Source organism: Drosophila santomea, chromosome 2L (genome assembly GCF_016746245.2).
Source record: "Drosophila santomea strain STO CAGO 1482 chromosome 2L, Prin_Dsan_1.1, whole genome shotgun sequence".
NCBI classification, from domain to species: Eukaryota; Metazoa; Arthropoda; class Insecta; order Diptera; family Drosophilidae; genus Drosophila; species Drosophila santomea.
The window spans coordinates 7447347-7470021 of NC_053016.2; the positions used below are offsets into that span (position 1 = coordinate 7447347).

Genomic DNA, 22675 nt, shown 5'->3' on the forward strand with positions numbered 1-22675 from the left:
TCCGCATTTCCTCATCGTTCTGGCCAAGTCGAAGTTGAATAACAGCAAAGTCAGAGTTGATTTTTCCGTACTCTTCAGCCAGGTGGCTTCTGCAGGTCCTTCGGGACTGAAGACATCCTCGTATCCTGCCCATCTTCGCCTGCACTTCCTTCGACTTGCTTGTCTGCACTTTTGCGGCTGACTTTTGCCCAAAACACGACAAGGTGTGGAACAGCCGGCTGAGTTTCCCTTATGACGGGTTTTCCCCACTGGTATTGCCCACATCACCAAGTCAGTGGGCAAGAAAAGTCAATAGCCATCCAGCAGATGCAGTAGGAAAAACAGAAGCTATACAGAAAGGGAAAAACTCTGACAATGGAATAGCAAGCTCAAATGCAGGTGGCTTACAAATAGAGCAATTGCTTCTTTTCTGGGTTTATTGGGCGGATTGAAAAGGAGCAGTGAGGCGAGTATCGATGGAGTTTGAGGCAAAGCGCTTTCAACTACAATTGCAATGCATTTAAGTCGAATAATAACATATATGAGTTTGTTTATAGAAATATATTTAAAAGGCAGGATTTAATATTAATATTTTTCATCGGTGATTCAACACTTGACTTTTCAGTCCCCACAAATAACACAGCATCTTAGTTGTTTTGTGTTTTTGTTATTCAGTGCAGAATGTGAGCAACATGACCACGTAATGTCTAGCATAAACATAAAAATCCATGGTGCGTTGGCCTCCTTCGCCCTAAAGCCGCAAACACAACAGCGTTCAGGACTCAGGACCGTCTCCTTTCCCCGCAGGAGACGAAGGATGTGCTCTGGCTGAATGTCTGGAGATTAGGATGAAGGTCGCGGTGGCTCATCGGTGTCTCCTGTCTGAGTACTCACTCTGCTCTTGGCCATGATTTAATTAAAGTCTACATGTGCTAAGTAGATCTTATTCTTTGCTCGCTCATTTGGTTTATTTGCCTATTTTTCCGAGCTCACTGTTTCGCCTGCTGGCCATAATTGATTTAGGCATTTACTGCATTAGGCCAAAAAAAAGGAAATTCCCCCACACATTAGGAATTAAGTCAGGAAGAGCAAGGCGGATATAACATATTTGATTTGTCAAGCCAAATTAGGTCAGTTCTCAATGGTGTCCTTTCTGCAAACATATTATTCCATTTACCTTCTTCCATTTATCTCTTACAAAATAAAGTCCACTAATTAACTTGTGCTTTCGTGTTAGCCAATTTTGGCTCACAATTGTGTGCTATCTAAAATTCTCATAAACTAAAGTAGCGGTGTTAATTTATAGCACATACCATTCAAGTCACAGAGAAGGGTTTGAAATATGCTTTTATATGAGCCTTATTGAATTATACGTTTGTAAATTCGAGTGAGAGATACTTACATAACGACTTGACTGCAGGATGCTGTTGGATGGCAGGACTCAATGGTTGTTGCTGCAATGTCCAGGCTCTCGAAATGCTTATCATTATCACGAGGATTGGCGTTGCGATGCAACCGAAGCATTTGCCCTCCATTGCCATGGTCCTGCGAGCCGGATCTTACTTATTTATATTTATTTACACCTCAAAGGCGGTTAGATGAGTGTAATTTAGCCCCACAACTTTAGGTATTTTGGTTTACATTACGGCTAATGGTTTGATACCCCAATCGCTTTTGAAGTGCATTCTATAAAGAGAGGGAGAAAACATTTTCATTAACGCTATTAGTTGTGAAATATTAATTAAAAGCTCTTGCAATGAATTAATTTGAATTACTGCTGCCATTCCAATGCTGTTTAACTTTACCTAAATCATTGAATAATTATTTGTGGCATTTTTGAAAATGATTTATTGGTCTAAGAATGTAATTTAATAGTTAGATCTTACAGAATCAAAGGGATATCGATAGTTTGTGGGAATTGGTATGTGCAATATGAATTTCTTCTTCAATGGAATTCAATGTTCGTTCAGAATTTACCTCTTCATTATAAATGTCCCTCATTCACATCATTTATCCGCTATCAAATGGCTGCGACATTCATTTATTTTTCCTGCTGCAGAACGTGTGCGTTTTACGTTTGTTAAGCCCCCATATATTGTCGGTAGTGGCAAGTTGCTTATCGCCACCATGTCACAGGAGCAGTTTAAAGCATCGCAATTATAATTACATCCCGCAAGCCGCACTCAAATAGTTTTTTATTTGGCCATAAAACACATAAATTGTTCAGCGGACTGGTGTTCCCTTGATCATAGCCTTGATCACTCAGTAAATGTGCAAAGGCCAACAACCAATTAAAATGTTAATTATACACACACTGCACTTTGTTTCACTTTAAGTGCGCCACGAACGATCCAAGAGATATTGTATTCAATAAATACCGACTCTATGTCCCTTGACCCTTTAGGCAATCACAGCTTTTTAACGATTTTATCCGTGGTGTTCCGTAATGAGCTGTTGGTCACTGGGTTATTGGGTTGTTTCGATGCCAATCAAAGAATGGTGGTCGAATTAACATGGCTCGAAATGCTCGAAATGCACACAGCAATTGTTATCCTCGTGGCATCGATGGCTAATTGAATTTAGTGCTTTCTCGGCATGCAGTAGTGATATGTTTTAGATTATTTAATGCCAAACTAAATGGATTTTCATCATAATAGTGCATTTATGATGTTCAGCCATTGCAATTTATATGCCACAAATATAGTCTGCTGTTAATTAAAAGTGTATACTGTACTTATATGGTTGAGTCACTCAAACTCAAGGAATCCCACTTATCAGGTTTGAGGTCTGGCTTTTGTCTACCGTTGTGTACTTCAGGCATAAATGCAAGTTAATTAAACAAACCTGGTTGCACATTAATCACCTGGACATCGGCCAAAAAGCCACAAAAGCACCTGGAGCCCACTTGATCTTTAAGGAGAAAAGTCAAAAGAAAAAGCTCGAAGGCAAATTCAATTAGAGGAACACGAAAAGCGGCCAAAAGAGCAAGAAAAACTGTTCGATTTCAATGTCGGTTTTTTTTTTTTTGGTTTGGTATTGTCCCCGGACATATGTATATGTATATTCCCTATTCAAGCCATTCTTTATAAGGTTATAAGATTAATGAGAGACAAGCTCATCTACTTATATTCCCTCAAGCAACACTTAATTAATGCCACATGCAAAGAGTCCTGCGAGGTCCTTGGCCTTTGTCGGGTCCCTTTAAGGGCAGCTGGCAAATTGTCCAACAAGTTTTCTTCTAAATTTCGGTTATGGTAGTATTTAACGAGTTCCCACAAAGCCCGCTGCCAGTTTGCTTTAATATTAAATTAATTAAATGTTAAAGTTATAGTATGTTGCAATTATTTGTATTTTTTTATATGGTAAAAACCTAGCCACGAATGCTTTTACCCCATATATAAAACAATCATAGTGCTAACATTTGACCCAAAATGTTTAAAAAAGTTTTAAAAAGTCAAAAACTACACCAGTTATTGGCTGTCTGTGGAATGTTTAATTATTGACTACACAACTTTGACCTTTCCAAATCACCCCCAATGCATTTTTTGCGGTTTACGGAATTAATTCATATTACCACAAGAACTCATTAGGAATGAGGACTCACTGCAAAGTCAATCCGCAATACACGTGCTCATTAGATTGTTCCGATTTTTTATTCTGCACCAAAATTCGAGGGAACTTCAACAGCAGATAAGGCGAAGGAGAACTTGGTAAAACTTCCATCTCAACTTGGAAAAACTTTGATTCAACATTTATTTCTGCACAAAACTCCCGGTTGTTTATGCAACTGGCAGGAATTTCAGGTGAAGTCATGAAGAAATGTGTTCTGTTTTCTGTTTCAATCCCATCGCTAAGCGTATAATTTGCAAGAAACCCGAGTAACAAATGCATTTTCGATTGGCATTAAATCACGTCGCCCGTCCGACTTCATTTCCGATGTGAAATAAATGTTTTTCTCTGATTTATCTGTGCTCCAGTTTTAGAGGGGGGAAAATCGAGACACGTTGAATGCGATAAAGCTGTGTAGGTGGATTAATATTAATGTAATTAAAGCTGCTATTCGACTCACTTTTGATGTTAGCAGCACGACGAATATCTCCATAAACTGAAGTATTGAAGCATCCAATGTTAGTATTTGGTTGGTTGTTGATACAAGGGGACAATATCTTTCACTGGCCGCTTAAAGCGGCCTAAAATTCGAAACTTCACTTTAGCTTCAACAGCCTTATACACTGAGCGAAATCGAAGTCGATCGACCTTAGTGCCGTCGCGCACAAGTGGAAAAAACATGCGGCACTTGGGCAAGTTGGGAAACCGCGACACCGCAATCAAATGCAGCAACTGCGAGATATCCTTTCGCGGCCAAGTCCACAGGCTGCGATAAGGAGTCGAAGTCACATCCGCGTCAAAGGACAAAACACGTGCGCCGCGACTTGAAATACATTTGATACTGCGGCATCCGAGGCCGGAGCTTTTCCGTATTGTTGTTTCCTCCTCGCTGCAAGTAACCGATCCGATGTGAACCGAGTCCTGCCAGCCACGAACAGGACCAATCCGAAAACAGGACGGGGCTGGAGCATTCCGAAAACGGCTGACGTTGCGGCGAATTCGGAAAAATCCTTGTATTTCAAGGGGCGAAAATCTAAAGGGGAAAAAATGCAAGGAGTATTTAAGCAACTACACGTAAGCTGGGACTATATTTTATTGCTTCAATTAAGAGCAAACTATATCCATTTTATAGGAAAACGAATTCCTGTACCATAGGTAAAGATAATCTGTCTTTAAATTATTAAAACACATTGTTATTTAAAAAAAAAATTATTATTCAAATATGCAACTGGTTATTTTGGTGTGCACTGCTTTAAATTATGATGCACTGCTTAGAAATTTCCCTTACTGCTTACATGGGTGGAAACATATATCCAATCAGAATTTAGAACTGGGGAATTTTTAGTTCCATCACGCAATTGTACTGCTTTCAAGGCATATAAGCTACTTTGTTTCAAGAGAACTGTGCTAAAAATAATCCCCGGGAAATGTTACTGATCTAATTTGCAGTCATTTTTGGGAAATATAAACTGCTTTCAAAAAACACTCACTCTAAAAATTTACCTTGAGGATTGAGAATTTGGATAGAGGTAGCACTGCTTTTCATGCCAACAGGTGTGTTCAGAATCTTACGATTTATCTAAATACCCCAACAACGCAATCAAACGCAGATAACATTGAAAAATACGCCCTTAGTAATTTACGGGTTTACTTCACATCTTTCAATTTTATTTTATTTATGCATAATCGTGCTTTCCATTAAATATACAAATGAGATTTAAAATCGAATCGAAAGTTTCGCGCTTTTTTGCAAGTATTGGGGAAATGTACACACAAATTTAAGAAAACTATAAGTAAAAGTATAAAAATATTTGAATCTATTGTTTGCCTTCAAAATGCAGTTGGAATTGTTAAGTTCAGTTAACATAATAGAGTTAACACTTCGCGCATTGCCACAATAAACGCACTTAAATAATTACAATTACAAAATTTTGATGATAGAACTTTTCACAAAACTCGCAAGCCGTTGTAAACGAATTTAAAAATAATGTTTTCTCAACTCGGAGAAAAATGTTTAAACTTATGTTGTACAACAAAAAATTTCTCGTGTCTTTAACTAATTTATCAGTATAGAGGTTGAATTTACTAGATTGTTAGTGTACACTATCGGCATCCACAAAGATTTGCTCGTATTGCTTTTTCTTAATTAGACCTGACGAGAAGTTGTTGATGAATGTGAATGGCTTCTTGAGTTTCGACTGACAGAACATTTTCCGGTTTTTAACTAATTGCGAAAAATTTGGGCTTCCTTCCACTATTTACTATGACGCGTATTGTGTCTGCATCTGCTGCAGCTGCTGATGATGTTGCTGTTCGAGAGGTAAGCGTGCCTGACGCTTAAAATCATTTGAGCTTGGCGTATGCGTCGACCTTTTTGTGAAACTGGTTGTAGTACTCCAGGGCGGCGTTACGCGTTTGGTTCAGCGCCTGATTGATGTTCTCGGGCGAGAGACGGCCACTAAAGAAAGTTCAGAATCATAAGGGATGCATTCTCAAAGAAATCAGAGCCAGACAGTCGGGCAAACTTACACAAGAACCTTTTCCTTGATGAGCACGACCGACTTTTCGTAGCTGCTGACTGCTAAATCGCTAGCGCCCGCGGCAAAAGCTTCGATCTTTCCAGACAAATTGGGCACGTATTGGTCAATCTAGAAATTAGATAGCACATATTAACAAAGGAGCCCGAAAGTCATTTTGATATTAATTTAAAACTGGTTTGCGCATGACCTCATCCATACGCCGACTGAAAGACACTTACGAATTTGGCCACAACGGGCCACTTGGCGCCAAAGTATCCCTTGCCGCTCTGGAAGGCGTTGCAGGCCGCATTCCTCGCCAGCTTCCACAGGTCGCCGGTGGTCTTGATCGCCGGCTCTGTGTACGGCGGCACATTCACTTCCGCCCACTTGTAACCCCGTGCTCCGGCGCTCATGACCGTGTACCAGGACTTCTGGACATGCGGCAGCACTCCGGCATTCTTCAGCACCTTGCCGGTGGCGGATTTCTCGAAGACGCCCTTGCCGTTGACCTCGGTGTCGTAGTACAGAGCACCGGCAATCAGAGCGATGATGAAGATGCTGCCCAAGGTCCACTTGCAGCATCCGCATCGCTTTTTCTGTGCCGCGGCATTCTGTTTGTTCTTCTTCTGCTGCGCGCTGCTCTTCTCCTGGACGCTCTACATAGTATAAAATAAGAAAATTAATAAGAATGCTAAACTGTTAAATCCTGGGGGTAAATTGTTTACCTTTTTGGCGGCCGGCGCTGGTTTGCCGCCCTGTTTGTTACTTTTCGGTTTAACCTGAGCCATTTTCTAACTTAATTTCAATGCGTTTCGATTACTAAGAGTATTTCTATTATTCCTTAGCTGTTCGCAAAAAATATGGAATTATTTATTATGTTTATCAGTGCAATTCAGTGTTTGCTAAAAAGAATGACGAGACTTTTTGAGCTTTTAAGCCGAGCTTTTTTTTGCGACTGAGCTCGATGACCTAAGATATGAGAATAAGCAAAAACCGCGAGTGGGGATAATTAAAAATTTTTTAATACGTAGTTATAAAACCAATTTGTCCAGATACAAAACATTAATATTCAAACTGCAGCCTTTGGGTTAAAACTCGAATTTTAATCTTAACTAAATGTTGCACAAATTTTAGCAGATAATGAGTTTATTCATTCTAACTTAATCCGTGTGTCATATATGTATATTTACTTTTAAAAGTTGAAAATTAAATAATCAATTTAAAGTATTGCGAGTGTTTTTAAAATGGTTATCATAGATTTATTTTATGTTTAAATTTCTGGCAAATGAAAAATTTTAAATGTGGGCAAAATTAACATACCTTGCCTCTAAACTAAAGTATCATTTACACTCACAATAGTTTCTTCAAATTTCTGTGGACAAAAGAGTTGAATGAACTATGGCTTATGCCCTCGAAATTTCGTCTCTTTTATGCTTTTGGAGTGAAAGAAAGAAAGAATGGAAGAAGGCCGACGAGAATCAGGGTCACCGTGGACATGCCACGTGTTGAAGCAATCTTAAAATTGTACTTTTTAGACGCGGGGATTCGGAATCGTGGCGTTGCGACCTTTTCAGGTGAGAGTGCGAAACTGCACCACTGTGCAATAACGAAAGTGAGAGTGCGGAGGAGAGGCGAAGAGAGGAGGAGAGTGCGCACTAGCAGGATGAGAGAGGGAAGTGGGAGCGGGAGGTGAGTGACGAGTGGCCAATCGCAGCTGGAACACATCAGTCAATAGGAAAATAAAAATAAGCATCAGATCAGGCGAAAATTGGGTGTACTGATAAGAATGTTGCCCGATAATGCGGCAATTTATGATGCCCAATGGCCATGCCCACAATGATGCCTAATCTCTCTTTTCGAAAGCAACACGTCTGCTCTGCTCGGAGAAATTTAGCGGCAACTGGAACCCGCATGGCAACGCTATGGGAAAAGTGCAGCTATAGCTGCCACCAATACCAGTGCAAAACGACGGAATACACAACCGTTAATGATGACACGCACACTTATGCCCGTAACGCACTTTGCACTGCAACAGCAACTACAATTGCGACGACGCGATAATTAAGGTGCGGGCCATAAATATATGCTCATTCCAGGCTTTAAAAGGCAGTTAAATTGCGGAGAAATTTTGGGCGAACGCCGGCTAGCGCTTTCCATCTCTTTCCCACAGCGACGTCGCGTTGGCAGCGTCTCATCTGATCTCTAACTCTATTATCCGCTAATTGTTGCGCTACCTCTGCGTGGGGGAGTTTATTTCGGCTAGCTGCAGTCTTATAAGCTCAAATCATTCTTTTTAGCACCGATTGCAAATATTTATTCACTTTTGACTGTCAGTTCTACTAGTTTATACCTTCGTTTTTCTTTTCACGACAGCAGTGTGACCAGACTAGACAATGCACAAAAACCAGACTATTTACGAACGCTCAACGGAAATAGTGTTACCAGAGATGTGTGAAAATTCAAATTTGTAAACAGCGTTCCGTTTAAGTTCGGCTAAATTTTTTAATTTTAACGGCTATCAAGATAAATATGTTATCTAATAACTAGTTTTTTACCAGAGCTACGTACAACAAAAGAACAATACACCTTAAACTTTTATCTAACTGGGATCAGGACCGTTTTCGTGGAAGTTTGTGATATATTTAAGCCGAACTCACCAGCAAAACCTCCTTTAAACTATCTAGGTGACCTTCATTCCGCTTGCTTCCCTGCAGCTCTTCGTTCAGGTTTTCCACATCTTGCAGAAAAGAGTGATATACAGCCGACGTAGCCAACTCATGGGTGGACGTGGTCCAATTGTCGTCTTGAAAACGGTTAGAAATCGACATTAGATAAGACATTAAATGTATTTTCACAATTGTGTCTCGTACCTATAGCTTTGAGTAGCAGTAGACTAGGCAACTGTTGCTTCTTGTAGTTCATGCGCCACACCCGGAGACAATCATCTCTGCCGCTGCTGAGCAGACAACTAATGCAGCCTTCGATCTCATTAGTCTGCTTGGAGCTGGCACTTATTTCCCGGAAGAGCGTAAGGAATATGTTGGCATGCTTCACAGGACTGTTGATATAGTTTTGCTAAACACAAGAGGAAGAAAGTTTAGTGAAACGGAAGAAATACCATCAATTGTTTTCAGACTTACAAGCAACAAAAGCGCACTTCGCTTCAGACTTTGTTGCCATTCCTTGGGCAGGTTGGTGTAGGGCGCATTCAGCGCATTGTAGGTGGCAAAGAACTCCTGCTGGTTGAGCTGCAGAGGATCCGACGTCTTTCGGGTAGCAGCTGCACTTAGAACCCGCTCCATATATTCGACCACAAACTTGGTGTACTGCTTTAGCTCCAGATTGGGCAGCATCAGGTTCTGCCACACGCGAACGCCCTCGTTTAGCGACTGATAACCACCCTGGCCGATGGCCCACAGGATGCTGAGGCAGATGTTGCTGCGGTTCTGGTAGGAGTTCCTCAGCAACGCAGTCTTGGCCAGGTTCCTAGAGCAAATGTTCGGCCAGTTTTGACCGATCAACTGTAGGATCAGCTTGTAACCTGCCACCGTCTGATTATTGTTCAGATCCGTTGACATGCTATCCAGCAGAGAGTAGAAAAAATACTCCAGGTTTTGCTCGCCCACACTGCCCAGAAACTCCACAATCGAATACTTGAGCGAGGCACTGGCCAAGTTGCTGGGATACTGAGCGGAGCGGCCAGAGAAGATGGGATCGCAGTCATAGGACAAGGCTTCATTAAAGTATCTTGCAATCTGTGGATAGCGATAGGTTAGCAAGGAATAAGGTAAATCCCGTTAAGAAACATACATGACTTAACCAGCGCAGCTCGGAGCCAGGACAACTGAGCTTCACCTGCTCCAGTTGGGCTGCAAAATCATCCTGGGTGACGTTCCTCAGGGCCAGCTCCAGGGTCTTTGGCTTCGAAGCAGCTGACGACGTGGACTTTTTCTGGGTCGAGCCAGCGGCATTCTTTACGGTTTGCTTTTTAACTGGCGACTTATTGGCTTTTGAGGAAGATGAGGCACTTGAACTGGATTTCGCAGGGGAATGGGACTTGTTGTTGTTGTTGTTGCCGGAGGCGAACAAATTGCGATACCGCTGAGTTGGCACTGCGAAGTGGATACAAGGGCGGGGGCAAATATGTTATCGCATTAGCAGGTGCACTCTTTAAAAGATTCTTACACAGCTCCTCCAGTTTGGGCAACTGGGCCTCAATACGCTTCTTCTCGCTGTGCGCAGTCACCTTCTTGTCCAGGTTCTTTTGCTTGCGCGACTTGGAGACCACCTCCCATTGTCCAGACATGTTGCTAGCAGTCTTTTAATTGATAGAATTAAATGAAATCAGGAAATGCAGGCGGCCGGCAGAATAAAAAGCAACAAGCCAGGAGTGTGACCAGGGCGGCCTAAAAGTGATGTGGCCGACTTCCAGTATTTCAAATACTGAATGATATTCAAAGCGATTGCAAAGCAGCTGCTTGCTTTTTTTGTGTGTTTAAATAGTTTTAACCGTGTTGAAAACACCTGACAAGTAAAATTAAATTACTGGAAAAGCTAGTTTCCTTATCATTTCCAGGGCAGCAACAATTCGTATGTGCAACGCAATCGAACGTTTTCAACCTTCCGGGATATTTACTACATTTGCTGCATCGGTCACACTGCTGTGATTGTTTACATTTATAAATTATTAAAAAATATTTAATCATAGTTTTTGTATAGAACTATCAAAAAATGGCTGCGTCGCGCTCCCGGCGCAACAATGCCGGCAACAAAATAGCCCATTTACTGAATGAGGAAGAGGAGGACGACTTTTACAAAACATCTTATGGTGGATTTCAGGAGGACGAAGAGGATAAGGAATACGAGTGGGTACCAATCACTTAAAGAAATTTGAATGTATAAACCATAACAAATCCACTCTGTAGGCAAAAAGACGAAGAGGAGGATGTGGTGGACTCGGACTTCAGTATTGATGAGCATGATGAACCCATTTCGGATCAGGAAGAGGCGCCCGATAAAAAGCGAAAACGAGGTGGCGTTAACACAAAGGCTTATAAGGTTCAAACGATAAATACTTTATATCCCTGTGATTACTTTCAATGAGTTTTAATGGTATCCGCAGGAAACAAAGCCTGCAGCCAAGAAGGAAACAAAGGCCGCACCGGCCTTGCACAAGAAACGACCTGGTGGTGGGGTAACGAAACGGCGACCACGTCCCCGTTTCACGGTTCTCGATTCCGGCCGCAAATCCATACGCACATCCACGGCCATCAAGACGCAGGCTACCAAAATACGCCTCAAGGAATTGGACGATGCCCGCAAGCGCAAAAAGAAGAAGGTGCGTGTGGAGGACTACATGCCCACGCAGGAGGAGCTGCTGGAGGAGGCCAAAATAACCGAGGAAGAAAACATTAAATCTTTGGGTGGGTATTTAAAGCAATCAAGGTAGCATTTACATTACAAGCTGCTGCTGAATTTATAGAGAAATTCCAAAAAATGGAGCTGGAGAAGAAGAAATCACGTCCCACCAAGCGCACGTTCTCCGGGCCCACAATACGTTATCATTCACTGACCATGCCAGCGATACGAAAGCCTATTCGCGCAGCTAACCCTGCGAGCGATTTAAAGGAACTCGCTGGAAAGTGCGAACGCACATTTGTCACCATTGAAAACGATTTCAATGACAAAGTGTTCCAGAACATCTTCCGCCACAAACCGCCACCCAAAGCAAGCAATGGCATCTGTCCAATCACCAGGCTGCCAGCCCGCTACTTTGATCCGGTCACACAGCAGCCCTACTACAGCATTCAAGCCTTCAAAATTCTGCGCGAGGCATACTACATGCAGCTGGAACAGCAGGGCGGAGGCAGCGAGCAACCCGAGCTGGCCAAATGGCTAGAGTGGCGCAAGCTGGTCAAGGAGAATCGTCTGAAGGCTTCAGCAGCTGCCAGCAAGAACGAAAACAACTAGAAATGCTAACACTTTTGTAGTCTATTAAGCTATAATTATTTTTCGAATAAAAATTGATATACAAACATAAACATCGATTTAAGGTAATGAATAATAACATAAATTACAAATTAGAAACTACTTTTTTGCCAACCCTCGTAAATTATACGCAGTAGGAAACGTTTACCTAGCGAAATCTTTTAAATATATTTCATATAATTGCGACCATGAAGAAGTACATAGGGTTTTTCCCAAAACGTAATCTTTGAAAAGTTTTTATAGTCAACGGACAGTCTGTTTTGATTGTTTTTTTTATCAGCAGCATCCGGTTTATTGACTTAACAAGATAATAATACTATCCCCAAAAGAAAGTTTATCTTGCTGATCCCATTTATATGGAACCCATTTATTACTTTCTAGTATCTAGTTTTGATTACCGCTCTATTTAAAAGTTTAGTTGCCTTAATAATAAAATCGTCGCAGTCTTCTGTTAAGTTTATTTATAAAAATTGTTTCGCATAATTTGCGTCAAATTGATAAGCACACAGCCTCTATGCAATATATAACAAAATCGGGAGGAAATGTTGTTGTTCCGACACACAATAGCTAATAAATAAGTAAGGGTACTTGCATCATTTTGAGACAACAAATATTATAATAATAATTTATTGGCTTATTACTGAGCGCGTATAGTATGTGTGGTTCAATTTTAATTTCCGAATGAAATTGTTTTTAAATTTAAAACTCTTACAGGGAATTAATTTAGTGGACCCCACCGCAACCTTGTCGCATCTGTATATTTTTGTCGACTTATCAAAATCAACGCACGCGCTGGCTATTTGAATTGTGTGAACGGACAAGGTATTTTCGTGAGCAAGATTTAGTCAAACCCGTGAGCTTAGAATAAACGAACGTCGTGTGGTTAAGCGGAACAATGAAGAGCTGTGTGGCGATTGGAGTCCTTATGGTACTGGTACTCCAGTACGGAGTTGTCCGGGTGAACGGTGATAGCAGCGACAGCAGCAGCAGCAACAGTGGGGAGAAAAATCACAAGTACACCACAACGGAGCACAAGTACAATTATCCCGCATATGGTGGTCCGGGCTATATGCCACCATTCCCTATGTACCCATATCCATTGCAATATCCCACGTATCCTGGGTATCCGCCAATGAGTGGCTACCCTCCATATTCCTACAATCCATATATGCCGCCGCCAGCACCACAAGTGCCTCAGCCAGCTCCTCCACCGCCAATGTATCCCCCCGGCCCGTACGGATATCAAGGCGGCTACCCACCACAGACCGCTCCTGGACAGAATCCGGCTAACAGCCCAAACGCGCTTTCCAATCAGCCTCAAGCACAGCAGACTGCTCCCGGCGCAGGATCAGGGGGAGCACCAAACTATCCTCCAGGCGGCTCGAGCGTTATTAATCACTCCCTTAAGGTCAACAAGGAATACAACGAGGACGGGCACCACCAATCTTCAACGTAGTCGTAGTCGCGATACAATGTTACATGAAATTGTAAACATTGGTTTGGGCCTCGGGTTTCAAGTCGACGTTCAATACAATGTAGCCAAGTCCAGTTGAATAGTGTTTGTCACATTTATACTGCTTTACACTCTTTAGTAAAATACAAAAAATAACTGTTCTCCTACCATTTCAACTGAAGATATTTCTGAAGGGAGACAATATTTGTAATATCACATGTATTGCCATATAAAAAACGCACTTACTATACACTTATGATACAAAAATATACAGTGTATGTACACATTAGGCACTCGATTGCTCCACAACCGTGCTGTGGTTGTACAAGTGCACGTGGTAGGCGTAGCTGTTCATGCATTTCTGGATACTAAGCACCAGTGGCTCAAAAGGATGCCAAATAAAGGCGCACAGTTCCCGAGGTGCTAGAGGGCTAATCTGCCGACGGGCTGTGGCGTGCAGTCTGAACTTGATCGACTGCGTGGAACGGTCACGAAATACAATGGGCTCGGCGCAGCAAGGATTGGGTCGCTCCAGAGGCGACACGTACCGATCGTCGTAACTGAATTCGTTGAACCTTAGATAGGGCGACGGCGAGAGGCTCTGGGAGCTGACTGGTACGCTGGGGTTAAAGCGCAAGGCCGCATGTCGAACGAAGGGCACCGATTCATTGGCATCCACAAAGTTTTGCTTTAGGAAGAAATGCAGTGGCAACGAGGGCGCATCTCCGGTTTGCAGCGATCGCACATTGCTCATTTGGTCATAGAATTGCAGTATGATCTGCAGCAGGTCGATGGAATAATCCGGATACACGCCAATCACTTCTTCGCCAGTTATAGTATAGAATACATACAAGCGGCGGGGTGATGGAGCCATTGGCATGGTGTCGGTATCTTTGGGCCGCTCTTCATAGCGCAAAAGTATAAGTTCCTTGTTCACCAGTTGCATTCTCTCCATGATCATGTGTTCTATCTAAAAAAAAAAGTATGTAAGGGTGGGTGGGAAGCCTATTCACAATGTTTATGCAGTTACTTACAAACTCAAAGTTTTTGTAAAACTCCTTAAGTTTTTCCGTGGTGTCGGCACTATCAGCCTCAATTTGGCGGTACAGGAAGCTGAGGACGCGCTGTTTAATGTGCGTTATGGGCAAAACTGTGGTGGCGTCTAGGCTGTCAAAATTTGTGGTTGCCTTCTCGATAAAGTCCCGCGGCCGGGGACCAATCGTCTCCTGCTCGTGGAACTTACCGTCGTTCACCCAGTAGACGTAGACGCACTGGTGCAGCCGGGACATAATCGTTACTGTGGACCCAAAAACCGATATGCCGTGATTGTGGGCAATGACGATGGAGTCGTTGGGCAGGATTAGTCTATCTGTGACTAAGCCTAGCTCCAAGTCCACTAAAAAGAACACATACGAGAAAGCGTCCAGTTTGTCGAACAGATCCGGGTACCGGACGTAGTCATCGACCGGCAGAGCGCCGCGCAGAACAGTCATGGCCGCCAGTAGGACATATCGACCCTCCTCTAGGAACACACTGAACTCCCGGTGCAGATAGTACAGGCCATAGTCGCCCTGGCAGAGACTCAGTGCCTCCTTGGTGGCAAACAGGCGCTCAAAGATCGTGCTCTTGAGGATGCTGTCCTGGCTACTAAAGCACTCCCCACTGCCCACATCCGCCTGGCGTATCAGTTCACCCACCGCCGCGCAACTAAGTCCCCTGTAGCTGTAGATAATCAGGCTGCGCTGATCCTGGGAGAAGGCCAGAAGTTTGCTGCCATCGGGCGTAAACTTGCGCAGATAGACCGGCGGAATCGTAATCGAGTCAATGGTCAGGCAGGGCGTGATGCACTTGTAGAAGGGCCGCTCGTAGGCCAACAGCGGCATCCTGCCCAGCTGTCTGCCCACGTTGGTGTATCCGGATTCGCGGTTCTGCAGCAGATGCACGAGGTTCTGCGATCGCAGGCGCTTCTCGTAGGCCATCCTGCCAGATCATGGGGAAGTTCTGTCCAATTCTTATAAAGCCAGCCGGCTTCTTGGGGATCGCAATGAAACAGTTGGTTTCCGATCGCAAGATAAATAAAGTTGAGTGTGACCGTGGTAAGAATAGAAGAATATACTCTGACTACAAGTGGTTGACCACAAAAAATATATTTAAAAAAAATAGTTTTAAGGTTTTTAAAAACTAAAACGACTTGTTTATTTTTTCCTAAACAAATATGTGTAGAAATAATCCATCAAAGTAAAATTTAAAAAAAGTGTTTATTTTAAAATACAAATAATTTTTTATGCTTTTGAATTCTGCCTGCGCATATATGTATTTCTGCCACTGTTAGCCTCTTTGATTATGAAATTGTTTATAAATATGATTTAAATAATGTCCATACATTATTTGTATTATATCAAATGCAACTCTGTAAAAGTTTCCTAGTAACCTGTTTAAAAATCTAAGATTTCTAAATATTGAAAATCTTTAAATTAAGCTAAAAAAACATTAAGTGTACTTTAACCCGTATACAATATTTTAAACTGACACCAATTTTGAATTAATATTATATTATTTTTCTGGGATCGCGCCTACAAAGGTGATGAAAAATTGTTTTTACCGTTGTACACTTTGAGAAATGTTTTAAGGATTCACCTCAATTTCGAAATTTGGTCGTCTTTCGCTTCATAAGATTCCAAACAAGTTCACATAAACTCATTTACAGCTTACACTAATCCCGCGCAAACGATTTAACTTTTTTAATAGACATTGTATTATTTCGGAATTTTAAATTACTATTTCACTTTATTTAGAGTCGAAATGTTCGCAGACATATAAATATACACATCTGTTACGGATTACTTTTCCCATTCCAGTGACTACCAAGCGGAGACTATAGTAAGCTTAGACATTGTAGCCCACAATGTGGCGCTTGCCGATGCACTCGCCGATGTAGAACCAGAAGATGACCTCGGCGGTCACCAGGGTGTTAAGCCAGGCCTCGCGAACGGTGAGGTTCTTGTAGGCGCCGGTCTTGGCTCCCTTGATGATGTTGCCCAGGCCCTGGCGGATGGCCGGAATATCGGCGGGCGTCGGGGGCGTCAGCTCCACCTTGGCGTACTTCAGGAACACGTCCAGTTGGGGCCTAGCCTGTGTGAGGAGCCCTGCAAAAATTGATCATTACATAATTTTGCGATTGGCAAGCGCTGAAGGTGGTGCACCAAATCGATGGCATTCGAATCGAGACACTCACTGTTCACAAGTCCTGATCCCTTGGTAGCCAAACCCGCCATCTTTTCAATTTGGTTCTGCAAGCAGTTGGAATTATACAAGAGGAAATCAACGAAATGTGCGGAAAACTTACCTATTCAATGTGCGACGAAACAGAGATGTTATGTATTGGGACCAGGGCTGGAGCAATAGTTATCGATAGGCGGATAAATCAAAAAAATACCAAATACCGTATTTCTTAACGTTAATTAATGAAATTATTAATAACTTTTTTTTAAAAAAGTTTTAAATCAAATAATAATACAAAATTATACATTTCTTTTCAAACTAAGCTATACATTTTAATCATTCAAATAATTATTATAATTATAAAAACTAAATTTTTTCCCCACATCGTGTAGTAACTAGTATTTCAGTCAGATTTCCCGAAATGATGAGACCCTGCAGTATTCTCAACCCGCAAAGCTTCGGTCACACTGCAAAGGTGTGGAAATCTTAGTTTCCACAAAACGAGCAAATATTTGCATTTTTCAAGCCCCGAATTGGCTAATTAGAGTTCTCATCGGATCGAATTTGCCACCGAACCCCCGAAACGGAAGTGGCTGCTTAATGTTTGTTGTGGTGCCAGCCGCCGAGCTAAAAGTGTGACGGGCGGTGAGTGTGCGAGGTGCTGTAAAGTGAGGTGGACTGTGTAAAACTAAGCTGCGCTGCTTAAAATCAAAATCGCAGCAGGCATTGCGAATAGAAAGTGTGAGAGATACATTTGTGTGCATTGTTGCGATTTAGTGCGATTGTTTCAGTGCGAAAATCTCAAAGAGTCAGACGTCCCACACATATGTACATTTACTTGGGTGCTGCTGCTGCTGCTCGTGCGTGTGTGTGAGTGCGTGACGGTCTAATTTGCGTTGGTGGGGAGGCCTCTGATGCTATACGTATATGCACGTATGGAATAGGTGCCCACGTAAAGGCCCCAGGTCGTAGCACCCAGATACTGCCACCGAAAAGGGGCGCATTATCGACTAATCTCGCCGGGACTGCAAAGTGCATCTTGCGGGGGTGACTTGGGCGTTACGCCCTTATCACCTCGCTGTGGGTATCGTTGCAGTGGGGTGTGGTCCAGACTGCGAGTTCAGCAGTCGCGCATATCACAAAACAATTTAAATTACATTTCGGCGATAGTGAAAAACACGTCTCACTTGGATAAGCGTCTCGAGAAATCTTCTGCAATAACTATTCTGTATTTTTCTCAGACGGCTTAGTGTAGTGATGACAAATCTTCTTTCAAACTAGTGTTGATAGTACAACCATTGAATGTTTTTTTTAAAAAGGTATAAACAAAGCAAAGTGTTTTATGTATAGTTTTCAAAAATAAAATAAAACTCAGATAAGAATATCAAAACACATAATTGTATTTAATAAATTAAGCTAGAAATCAACCAATTCATAACACGTCAATGTGTAATGATGAAGTATTTTCAATTGACAACGGACTTAAAAGGAAATTATTTAAATTTCAATTTCTCAATTTCAATTCTCATGAGGTTAGGTAGTGAATCTACGGTTAACGCAGTGAATACACTTAGATAATACAGAGTTTAATATTTAAGAGAGATTCATTTCGGTTTTATTATTGTTCATATTATTAAATATGTATAAAGATATTATATATTATTCTATATAGAAACCTTATTGATAATTTATTAATTTCGTTTTCAGTCGATGAGGACGCGCTAATTTACGGGTGTGCCAAGTTGGAGATAATTGTCAATTGCGCCCGACCATGCCGCTGCCCAAACGATCGATTGAACCCGTGCATGTGGCCCGATCCGTGTACCAGCAGGATGAGCTGCAGTCCGTGGAGCTGGAGACGGTCACCAACACCACGCTGACAAACATCATACGCCAGCTGTCCTCGCTGTCCAAGCACGCAGAGGATGTGTTCGGTGAACTGGCCCGCGACGTGGGAAACATCGGAGATCGGGCAAACTCGCTGCAGGCGCGAATCGACCGCCTAGCCATCAAAGTAACCCAGCTGGACAGCACAGTTGAGGAGGTGCCCTTGACGGACATTACCCGAAAGAAGGCCTTCAAGTCGGCCAAGGTGTTTGACCAGCAGATCTTCTCGCGCGCCACCATGCCGGCGCCCATGATGGACACATATGCCCAGTGCGATAAGCCACCGCCGCTGGACAAGCTTAACGTTTATCGAGACGATGGCAAGGATGGTCTTAAGTTCTACACGGATCCTAACTACTTCTTTGAGTTGTGGCGACAGGAGATGCTGAAGGACACCGAACGTGTGATGCACGACAAGGGCAAGAAGCTAAACAGACCGCGGCAGGAAGGTGGAGCCGGCGGAGCGGCTGGACGCGGCAATAAGAAACAGAAGACCAAAATCAGGGTGCCGCACAACACGCGCGAACAGCAGCGACAACGTGCACTGGTGCACGGCGAAACATTGATGCCCAACAACGTTATCTACCGCACACCAAATTCCATGGTCAACGAAGAAGCCGGTTACGGAAGTAAGTACTTGGCGAAAGGGATTGGTCTCCGAGAGAGCCAAGTATTCAGTGCGAACCAAATTCATAGGCTGTTATTGGAACGTTCGTTTCGCGCACTGACTATTTGCACTTGTCTTGCTATTGAATGGTATATTTTAATTATCAATTATGTCCTGTCTGCCCGTGTAGTTCAGCTAGTCAAAATACAGACTGTGGGCGAGGCTGACATCGATTTGCGGCATAGCACTCTCGATGCGCACCACCAAGTTGTCGGTAATATTCAAGACGTAGGTACGATGATGGGGCCACGTAGCTTTTATTTCCGCCCGGCTGACATCCCACGAAACAGATGTACCCGCCATTCATTCACCTACTTCACTCAAAAGCTCGCTAGTTTTCGATGCGCCTCAAAACCCAGTTCGAAGATCACTAATTTGTATTATTTTAAAGTTGCTGTTAATTAAAATTAACCCACACATTCACGACCCAAAGAAAGGTGACCGAAACAAAGTTTTCAGCGCTTTAAAAATTAATGAAATCTACAGTACTTATCAATAGTTCCATTGAAAAACTTTAATCTAAAAACTGCCAGTTTAGTTCAGTCTTCTGAAAGTTAGCAAGACTTTCGATCATGATTTGTCTGTAATTTGAATTCAGTGACATTCTTCTAATGAAGTTCGCCTTGTTGATGGTAAATACGGTCGGAGAATCTTACAATTTCATCCTTTAAATGGTCGATTATCTTCCGCAGCTTTTGTTTGTTTATTTGCATGTTGTTTATATGAACTCTTTTATTGTTTTTGGTTACGATATTAATGAACGTGAACATAATAAGCATTGTAATTACGAATGGATCAATCGCGCATAACCATCTCATTTACAGATACAGTAAAGCCTTATAATATGCTTTCGCATTTGGAGAATAACAGTAATGTCACCAAGCAAACCGCCGTTGCGATTGCAGGTTAGACATCCACACACCTTTTAGCAAGCTCAGTAAAGACTATATATGTTCTTTCACACGCTTCTATCCCATTACCTTAATAGCAATCCTTTTTGAGTTCCTTTAGCATTTGTGTGTACAGAGAACACTCTCTTTTTCAAACTATCAATCGGAATGACGATGATTTATGAGTTTCATGGTCATGCAAAGTGCAGATTTTTTTATCTCAAAACACTGTTAACTATTGCAATATTTATGTAATGTGTGTGCACATTATGGTTATAATGCACTTTGCATTTTGCATAATACTTAAATTCATTTCGTTCTCGCGATTCACGATTGATCCGCAGTTTTTGTTTAGGATCCTCCTATCTTTCTGTTGTAGTTCAGTCAATTTCCATGTCTACGTCTACATGTCACTCTGCAGCTATACTAATTCCTTTCAGTCGCCACATCTTATTCTACGATAGTATCTCTAAATTGTTTTCTGTGCAACGGGCTTGCAATAACTTTTAATCGGATGTTTGTATATTCTTCAAAATTTCTATTCGAGTCCAGCGGCCTGTCTCATCTGCACAGAAATTTGGAATTGCTTGTAATTACATAAGTGTGTTATTGTTCATCGCGTGTAATTACAATCTAATTGGCGTGTTTTTAAATGAGATGTGTGTCCTGTATAAACGTTGATTTTATTTCGGTGTTAGTCAATGGCTCTAATGTCCCACATTCGTTTTTCTAGATATGGGAGTGTACGATACACGTCCGCCTCGTCCTAACTCGATCGAATTGAACCGAAGCTACCAGTCGGAGCAGATTGACGGTAGCACCTACGAGCAGCTCCCTCCCCAGATGGGCAATCAGTATGCTGCCACCTTCGGCAACGGCATGGGTGGCCCCCAGCAGATGCACATGCAGCATCAGCAGATGTATGACGCCGGCATGTATCAGTCGCATGCGCTGTACGGCCAAACTGGACAGGGTATGATGTCGCCAGAGCCCATCTATGGACCGGGAACACCGTCGCGTAACAAGCCGCGTCCGTCGCAGCCGCCACCGGCTCCGCCGTCGAATGGCAGCGGTGGTGGTACGCCCACAGCCTCCAACGCCAACACTCCGACAAGAGGCAGAAGTATGTCGACCAGTCGGGATGCGTTGCCACCGCCTCCACCAGTTCCAGACGTCATTTCACCAATGTCCGGCATGAACGGAGTCAACAGCGGGCACATGGCGGCCAAACTGCTTGGCCGGGCAAACAGTTCGTCGGGAGCTGGATCTCCGCAGATGACTCCCAACAGCGTCCAGAATGCCAATGATATAGTCATAAATCAGCTGGGCAACACTTTCCACAGCATGGGGATGGCGGGCAATCAACTGAACTCCCTTAGCGACTTGCCGCCACCACCGCCGGTTCCAGATCAGGTTTGTTATTCAGTTATGGTGTTATCAATCACATTTTGATTTCATTTGTGACAATTTCTTTCAGCACTCGCCTAAGATGTCGCCACCTAATGCCGCGCCACCACCGCCGCCGCCACCGCCTCCAGTAGAGGAAGGCATGGGTAGTGGAAATCAACACACACTGCGCCCGCATCAAATTCTTCCCAAATCACTGGCCAATGGCGATATGCAGCCCGGCCAACAAAATGGTGTGCCCCACATTGTTGCACCCAAAAAGATGCTGCCTCCATTCCATGACCCACGCAACGACTTGATGAAGGCCATTCGAGATGGTGAGTAATTGCAAATGCAGATCATTTTAAAGTTTGAATGGATTAAGAGAGTACAACAAAACTTTAATCCTATCGGTTTAGACTAAGATATTCTCTTTTTAATTGGTTTAAATATTGTAATTTACCCATTCGCTTATTTAATTACTCTTTCCAGGTATTACTCTACGCAAAGTTGAAAAGTCGGAGCAGAAAGAAATAGAACGAAATGCGGCGCCATTGGATGTGGCTTCAATCTTGGCCAGACGTGTGGCTATTGAACTATCCGAGTCCGAGGATTCGGATAGCGAAGACGACAGCGAGGGCTGGATGGAACCGAACGAAACATCGGCTTGATCCCTGATTAACTCGTTAAAGCCTGACATAATTCTAAAAAACAAGAAGAAAAAGTAATTCCAAAGAGAATTAATCCATACGATGGTCTTAACCAAGCGTGGTATAAAATTGGATTACACAAAAGCACCAAAGCTTTTCTACCACCCTTTATACAATATAAACCTAAACCTAATCCTAAATAATATGTCTAAAATCAAAAGTTTAATAGAATTGTATATACACCAACGAGTAATTATGGTTAAATTAATCGCTTTAGTAAACGCAATTTGCATTTTAAGCCTAGACGACAATCCATAGAACGCGATTTAAAGACTTGCTTGTTTTTTTCGCTTCTTTGGAGTGAAGGTCTAAATAGATATGGGCTTTTCTGTATCATAGTAGTCGGTGTTTGGATATTAAATTAT

General features: G+C 42.6%; 7 protein-coding genes across 15 annotated transcripts in view; 3 read left to right on the top strand and 4 right to left on the bottom strand.

Annotated features, from left to right (window-relative positions):
- The window catches only part of LOC120443839, a 38443-nt gene extending 33777 nt beyond the window's left edge, over window positions 1-4666 (bottom strand). The window contains exons 1-2 of one of the 2 annotated variants that reach the window (XM_039623200.1): window positions 4049-4666; window positions 1382-1665 (exon numbers count right to left, since the gene is read on the bottom strand). In XM_039623200.1, coding sequence (XP_039479134.1) covers window positions 1382-1520 — 139 coding nt within the window. In that variant the 5' untranslated portion in view covers window positions 1521-1665; window positions 4049-4666. Of the gene's footprint in view, window positions 1-1381; window positions 1666-1956; window positions 2061-4048 lie in introns of those variants that run through there. The other variant, XM_039623208.1, reaches the window with a different exon arrangement.
- Window positions 4667-5226: 560 nt separating this feature from the next.
- On the bottom strand, window positions 5227-10567 carry LOC120443820 (transmembrane protein 214-B). 4 transcript variants are annotated; one of them, XM_039623166.2, is made up of 8 exons: window positions 10293-10531; window positions 9918-10219; window positions 9248-9862; window positions 8978-9182; window positions 8765-8910; window positions 6347-6763; window positions 6118-6236; window positions 5227-6046 (listed from the first exon to the last, which is right to left on the bottom strand). In XM_039623166.2, exons 1-8 carry the CDS (start codon window positions 10411-10413, stop codon window positions 5932-5934), a joined length of 2040 nt encoding a protein of 679 aa, XP_039479100.1. In that variant the 5' UTR covers window positions 10414-10531; the 3' UTR covers window positions 5227-5931. The 4 variants fall into 4 exon arrangements, 3 of the variants coding, with proteins under 3 accessions (XP_039479100.1, XP_039479113.1, XP_039479122.1); XR_005615601.2 differs by lacking the exons at window positions 5227-6046; window positions 6118-6236 and adding an exon at window positions 6833-6952 and having other exon boundaries at window positions 6622-6763; window positions 10293-10567; XM_039623179.2 differs by lacking the exons at window positions 8765-8910; window positions 8978-9182; window positions 9248-9862; window positions 9918-10219; window positions 10293-10531 and adding exons at window positions 6833-6952; window positions 8458-8524.
- A 172-nt stretch (window positions 10568-10739) lies between these two features.
- LOC120443854 (vacuolar protein sorting-associated protein 72 homolog) lies at window positions 10740-12148 on the top strand. The gene is made up of 4 exons (XM_039623220.2): window positions 10740-10972; window positions 11033-11165; window positions 11230-11530; window positions 11590-12148. The coding sequence occupies exons 1-4, from the start codon at window positions 10839-10841 to the stop codon at window positions 12075-12077; spliced, it is 1056 nt and encodes a 351-aa protein (XP_039479154.1). The 5' UTR covers window positions 10740-10838; the 3' UTR covers window positions 12078-12148.
- A 594-nt stretch (window positions 12149-12742) lies between these two features.
- On the top strand, window positions 12743-13724 carry LOC120458122 (homeobox protein Hox-A3). Its single transcript, XM_039645657.2, has one exon. The coding sequence runs from the start codon at window positions 12991-12993 to the stop codon at window positions 13549-13551; it is 561 nt and encodes a 186-aa protein (XP_039501591.1). The 5' UTR covers window positions 12743-12990; the 3' UTR covers window positions 13552-13724.
- LOC120458121 (DET1 homolog) lies at window positions 13640-15643 on the bottom strand. The gene is made up of 3 exons (XM_039645655.2): window positions 14583-15643; window positions 13795-14518; window positions 13640-13736 (listed from the first exon to the last, which is right to left on the bottom strand). Exons 1-2 carry the CDS (start codon window positions 15525-15527, stop codon window positions 13835-13837), a joined length of 1629 nt encoding a protein of 542 aa, XP_039501589.1. The 5' UTR covers window positions 15528-15643; the 3' UTR covers window positions 13640-13736; window positions 13795-13834.
- Window positions 15644-16304: 661 nt separating this feature from the next.
- On the bottom strand, window positions 16305-16988 carry LOC120458236 (ATP synthase subunit g, mitochondrial). The gene is made up of 3 exons (XM_039645824.1): window positions 16895-16988; window positions 16784-16838; window positions 16305-16694 (listed from the first exon to the last, which is right to left on the bottom strand). Exons 2-3 carry the CDS (start codon window positions 16821-16823, stop codon window positions 16435-16437), a joined length of 300 nt encoding a protein of 99 aa, XP_039501758.1. The 5' UTR covers window positions 16824-16838; window positions 16895-16988; the 3' UTR covers window positions 16305-16434.
- Window positions 16989-17210: 222 nt separating this feature from the next.
- LOC120458201 (wiskott-Aldrich syndrome protein family member 2) lies at window positions 17211-22315 on the top strand. 5 transcript variants are annotated; one of them, XM_039645812.2, is made up of 7 exons: window positions 17211-17415; window positions 18478-19286; window positions 19455-19556; window positions 20149-20229; window positions 20948-21627; window positions 21692-21938; window positions 22093-22315. In XM_039645812.2, exons 2-7 carry the CDS (start codon window positions 18542-18544, stop codon window positions 22269-22271), a joined length of 2034 nt encoding a protein of 677 aa, XP_039501746.1. In that variant the 5' UTR covers window positions 17211-17415; window positions 18478-18541; the 3' UTR covers window positions 22272-22315. The 5 variants fall into 5 exon arrangements, with proteins under 5 accessions (XP_039501746.1, XP_039501716.1, XP_039501731.1 ...); XM_039645782.2 differs by lacking the exon at window positions 20149-20229 and having other exon boundaries at window positions 17212-17415; XM_039645797.2 differs by lacking the exon at window positions 19455-19556 and having other exon boundaries at window positions 17212-17415.
- The last annotated feature ends 360 nt before the right edge of the window (window positions 22316-22675 follow it).